Source organism: Coregonus lavaretus (genome assembly GCF_964263955.1).
Source record: "Coregonus lavaretus genome assembly, chromosome: 9".
Lineage (NCBI taxonomy): Eukaryota > Metazoa > Chordata > Actinopteri > Salmoniformes > Salmonidae > Coregonus > Coregonus lavaretus.
Genome location: NC_139996.1, coordinates 14,766,023 through 14,772,145, shown reverse-complemented (window position 1 = coordinate 14,772,145; position 6,123 = coordinate 14,766,023). Strand labels below are relative to the sequence as shown.

Genomic DNA, 6,123 nt, shown 5'->3' with positions numbered 1-6,123 from the left:
AACAACACAATGCCCAGACACAAAAGCAGACTGGGTTGCATAAACAGAAACTGCTTCTGCATGTCATGTTTCTCTCTCCTCAATGTATAGAACCACAGTCTGGGTAGGGCAGAGCATAACCACTGCATTGACTTTGGGATGTTGTATGTCTCAGCTTTCCCAGGATCCATATACACTGCAGTTTCTATTACTTGTCCTGAAAAACCGATTAGATTAGAGCTCTCAAATGGTCGTCCTGACATAATCCATGCTGAGAACAACCGATCCATGAGGTTGATTGGCACAGCAAATTGTACTGTAACTGAATAGGGCATTGCCACCAGTAGGGCATGACCATCATGTTGCCAAGAAACCGAAGAGAAAGTGAGGATCGACTACATGGATGAATTAAACAGTCACTGGATCAGGTGACAGCTAGTCTGGCCAATTTGCAATGAATTTCCATCAGCAGACTGGCTTTAAACTTGTATTCTCTGAATATGAAAGGTTAGTAATGCATCAGCAACATTCTCAAGAGAGAGGTTTTGTTCATTGATAATGTCCTTTGATATTTCTAGAAGTTACCCTCTGGGAAATGCTCCATCTTGGCAGGTTTGAACCTGGCACTCAGAGGTGGATAGTGTCAAAAAAACAACAACAAAAATCTATAGGCCTAAACTGTGCCAACAGATACTGCCATCATATAGATCAAATGCAGTTGCAGTTGTAGGCTTCTAATGCACTGGCTTCTAACGCACTGGCTTCTATCCAACTTTTTGAACACCCACCTCAGAGTACAGTGAAAGGCTTGGCATCTAAGCAAATATAAGGAATTACAAACTTAATAGTAAAAATGTCTGGAAGTTCCTCGCTTGGTTAATAGTGAACAGTTTGGTCTGCTTTGCTGCTATAGTCTACCTGTAAAAGGCATCAATTTACAGTAATCATCTTTAATGCAGAAGTTCATGCTTTGCTCCTCCATATAGACTCCAATGAAATACAACTGACCATGACAATCACACACCACAAGACATGGCCCCTAAAGAATGCAAAACAACTTCTGTCAACTTTTTACTTTCTCATGATGTGGGTCTAATCCTGATGCAAATAAAACTTGTGAGTGTCCTAGCCAACACTTAAATAATTTTTCCTACTCATGCAAGTACTAAATCAAACAGATCATAATATGTTGTAATACTTTATTTCCACAGTAACCTGTATGTTTATAGCTGAATGGTCATAGTGATGTTGGTCTTTGCAGTTCAATGCAGTCGTTGTTTTCCCTAGTTCTAATACTTGTGACACACAGAAACAGCAGAGCAAGCTATACAGTGAGGGAAAAAAGTATTTGATCCCCTGCTGATTTTGTACGTTTGCCCACTGACAAAGAAATTATCAGTCTATAATTTTAATGGTAGGTTTATTTGAACAATGAGAGACATAATAACAACAAAAAAATCCAGAAAAACGCATGTCAAAAATGTTATAAATTGATTTGCATTTGAATTAGGGAAATAAGTATTTGATCCCCTCTCAATCAGAAAGATTTCTGGCTCCCAGGTGTCTTTTATACAGGTAACGAGCTGAGATTAGGAGCACACTCTTAAAGGGAGTGCTCCTAATCTCAGTTTGTTACCTGTATAAAAGACACCTGTCCACAGAAGCAATCAATCAATCAGATTCCAAACTCTCCACCATGGCCAAGACCAAAGAGCTCTCCGAGGATGTCAGGGACAAGATTGTAGACCTACACAAGGCTGGAATGGGCTGCAAGACCATCGCCAAGAAGCTTGGTGAGAAGGTGACAACAGTTGGTGCGATTATTTGCAAATGGAAGAAACACAAAATAACTGTCAATCTCCCTCGGCCTGGGGCTCCATGCAAGATCTCACCTCGTGGAGTTGCAATGATCATGAGAACGGTGAGGAATCAGCCCAGAACTACACAGGAGGATCTTGTCAATGATCTCAAGGCAGCTGGGACCATAGTCACCAAAAAAACAATTGGTAACACACTACGCCGTGAAGGACTGAAATCCTGCAGTGCCCGCAAGGTCCCCCTGCTCAAGAAAACACATATACAGGGCCGTCTGAAGTTTGCCAATGAACATCTGAATGATTCAGAGGAGAACTGGGTGAAAGTGTTGTGGTCAGATGAGACCAAAATCGAGCTCTTTGGCATCAACTCAACTCGCCGTGTTTGGAGGAGGAGGAATGCTGCCTATGACCCCAAGAACACCATCCCCACCGTCAAACATGGAGGTGGAAACATTATGCTTTGGGGGTGTTTTTCTGCTAAGGGGACAGGACAACTTCACCGCATCAAAGGGACGATGGACGGGGCCATGTACCGTCAAATCTTGGGTGAGAAACTCCTTCCCTCAGCCAGGGCATTGAAAATGGGTCGTGGATGGGTATTCCAGCATGACAATGACCCAAAACACACGGCCAAGACAACAAAGGAGTGGCTCAAGAAGAAGTACATTAAGGTCCTGGATTGGCCTAGCCAGTCTCCAGACCTTAATCCCATACAAAATCTGTGGAGGGAGCTGAAGGTTTGAGTTGCCAAACGTCAGCCTCGAAACCTTAATGACTTGGAGAAGATCTGCAAAGAGGAGTGGAACAAAATCCCTCCTGAGATGTGTGCAAACCTGGTGGCCAACTACAAGAAACGTCTTGACCTCTGATTGCCAATAAGGGTTTTGCCACCAAGTACTAAGTCATGTTTTTGCAGAGGGGTCAAATACTTATTTCCCTCATTAAAATGCAAATCAATTTATAACATTTTTGACATGCGTTTTTTTCTGGATTTTGTTTTTTTTCTGGATTTTGTTGTTGTTATTTTGTCTCTCACTGTTCAAATAAACCTACCATTAAAATTATTGTCTGATCATGTCTTTGTCAGTGGGCAAACGTACAAAATCAGCAGGGGATCAAATACTTTTTTCCCTCACTGTATCAACTTTTGTTAGGATTTCAGCACAATTGCCATATGATCTATTGCTTGTCTATACTATTTACATTTTAGTCATTTAGTAGACACTCTTATCCAGAGCGACTTACAAGTGCCTTGCTCAAGGGCACATAGACAGATTTTTAACCTAGTCAGGTCAGGGGTTCGAACCACCTGCCTTTCAGTTACTAGCACAGATGCTCTTAACCGCTAGGCTACCTGCCGCCCTATAGATTTTAAGTGTCCATGCTGATGCCTTTTGGAGGAAAAGGAGAAACATATTGTTTAGTGTGGAGAATTCCACTGTCCCTGAGTTTGCATTGCATATATTCAACAGTTCAATAAAGAGTTAGCTACACTAGTGATTCACAAACAGGTGTATTGTCAGAGTCCTGGCTATGCATGGAGCTCAGCCCCGTGTCTGAGTCCTCGTCGTTCATGTTGATGGTCTTGGAGAGACCTCTGGCCTGCTCCACCCACCCACTGCTCTTCTCCAAGGAAGGCAACATTTCAGTCTCAGTGACACCAGAGGGTTCTTTGTCATCCTCGGGTAACTTCTCCTTATCCATTTTTGCGAGCAAATCCGTTAGTTCTTTTTCTTTTGCGTCCCACAGCTCCTGGCTTAAGTCCAAATCACCCTTTATAGCCTCTAAATCCGTGTTCAAACGAAGACCAATATATAAACTGGTATCCAGCTGTATTTTGATTCTCTCCTCCTCTAAAAGCAAGTCGTTCTCTGATAGACTGTCCACATCTGGCTCAGGAGCGGCGGCGGCTGGCAGTGGAGCCATTGCAGCCACGGGGATGTCCACAGACTCCCCAATACTGTCGCTGTCTTTGCCCGACAGCTCATCTTGCCGTCTTTTCATCCACCTTTGGTTCAGCTCCTCCTGAATCTCACCTGTGATTATGTCCATGAGAGCTTTGCGCTCTGTCAGCTCCTCCTGAAGTAGCAGGACCTCGTCGCACCTGAGCGCGTACTCCTCAAACTGTGCGATTGCCTCTGCTGAACACGGAACGTCCTCTGTTGGATCAGCCTTCGCGCTCGACTCCACCATGTATGTGTCCTGCACATAATTGATACCATGCCTCTTAATTCTGTCAAAGTGCACTTTTGCCTCATACCTCTCTATATCCCTATCTAATTCTTTGATCCTTTTGATCTGCTGGCGGATGGTGTGATCTTGCGATATAACCAAGTGCACCAACGTTTCCATTTTCTCCACTGAGGATGTGTCCTTAGGAACAGTCTCCTCTTTCTTTTTGTTAATTTTGTCCAACTTTCTAAAAGCTTTTCGAACAATCCTCCGCTGCTTTTCTTGCGAGAAAGCCATTGTGGTCTTGGCTGCTCCCTTGAATACGCACGGACTGTCTTTGCTCTGAACGACCCGCGCCTCGGCGCTCCTGGGTCCATTGTTCGGTAACGATGCCTCATTCTTCACCAACACAAACCTCACGTTTTCCTGCTCATCTCCCCAGGCGCTCCAGAGACGCAGGATTTTGGTTTTATTGGGTAAAATCCTCTCAAAGCCTCTCCATTTCTCCACTATGCAGTAAGACTGGGGGGTCCCGGATAGCATCACCGCTGACGCACCTTGCTGCAAGTTTTGGTCCTCCAGTAGAACTTTGACAACATCGGCGCAGGTGGTGCGCTTGGACAGCCCGGAGACCAGCTTCTCCTCCCGGCAGACCCATACTGATACCTTGCATTCTTCCTGCTCCATACTGGAAAAACCTCCAACCTAACTGCTGATTAAAGTTTCTGCTCCCCTTTCGACTCCTCGGTTTCACTTTTCAGTTGTAGAGAGAAAAGTGACACACACCTTCATTTGGAGCTGGCCTTATTCTCATGTAGGCATGTCATCATCATGAAGTAATAAGCGCAGTACTTCCCTCCAGTAGGACTATTCCCATGGCAGACTGAGTGAGGCACGCTGTGAAGTTGTTCTGCTGGGGGATCACATTATCCCCGCAGACTTCCGTTTTGGAACACTGTGCGCAGAGGAGGAACGGGCGTCCTTCCTTTCGGTCGGCATGCACTGCTGTGGGTACATTTCTATGCAAACACTAAAGTATACGCCCTCTGCTCGCAATGGGACTCTCTCCAGTCTCCGTTGATCACATGACACTACAACTCTACTCCAAACAGAAGTTTCTGAATGTAACATTACCTGCCCACTTTGTGCGCATTTTACGCATCAGTTTGCCTACTGTACTTTGGTCAAAACTACCATCATTCTCATGTGAAAGAAGAAAAAGTGAACACATTTTAAAGTGAGTGTGTATACGTTATTAAATGAATTCAAGTGAAACTTTCAAATTAAACTATATAAATATGCTGATGTCTCAAGCTTATTCATTTACAAGGCCTTTTATTAGTTTATGTTGATGCACATAAAGAAAAGGGTCAGTCAGGGGCCCCCTTATTTCACTCCATTACTTCACAGTTTGAAGACTTCTGATCTGGTATTCTATAGAAACAACAAAGCAAGCAAAATAAAATAAAAATATGAATGGAGCTGCTAAGAACGATAATTTACCTCTGCCCTGTATAACACCCCAACCAAACCACTTCCGCAAAGACATATGAACAAAAAAACAATATTTTCATAAAACAAGGATTTGTCTGTGATTATTGCAGAGGTCTTTAGTGCATGGGGATTGTTATCTTGACAGAATCACAGCTCCTCATTTGTCCCTGCCGGTGTAACCTCCTGTGACCCTGACAGTTGATGACAGGCCAAGTTTGTTGGTGAAACACTACATAAAACCCCAGGCTGGAGGTTATAATCATGTCAGGCAGGGTATTCTCCAACATCAACATAGCCAGGAAATGTATTCAAAGAGGATTGCCATATCCAGGCTGAAGAAAAAAAAAAATTGGAGTTACTATTCATTCTCATGTGAGTGAACAGGTCAAAAGTATCGCAGGTTGCTAAGTCCGATTCTTTTGGATAGAGCTCCCCCTGCTGTGCATTAGGAGTATTGTATCGTTCCAGCCATAGAGGTAATATTACAATAATTCATTTGAGAGCAATTCATTGACGTTTGTGAGAAATTAAATTGATTAATCATCATTCAGAAACAGAATTGACCATTTATTTTTAATTGGATATTATATGCATACCAAGTTTTCTAGAAAGCTATAAAATATCTAACATTTTAGAATTTGAAGAAAAAGTTACAAAGCAA

General features: G+C 43.1%; 1 protein-coding gene across 1 annotated transcript; it reads right to left on the bottom strand.

The window, feature by feature from the left end:
• Positions 1-2,257: 2,257 nt before the first annotated feature.
• Positions 2,258-4,996, bottom strand: LOC311134993 (ras association domain-containing protein 10-like). The gene has a single exon (XM_084168792.1). It carries the CDS (start codon positions 4,653-4,655, stop codon positions 3,285-3,287), a length of 1,371 nt encoding a protein of 456 aa, XP_084024918.1. The 5' UTR covers positions 4,656-4,996; the 3' UTR covers positions 2,258-3,284.
• Positions 4,997-6,123: the final 1,127 nt, after the last annotated feature.

Bases quoted from the DNA above. Each gene is read 5' to 3' on its own strand.
- LOC311134993 (XM_084168792.1), bottom strand. From the start codon at position 4,655: ATGGAGCAGGAAGAATGCAAGGTATCAGTATGGGTCTGCCGGGAGGAG.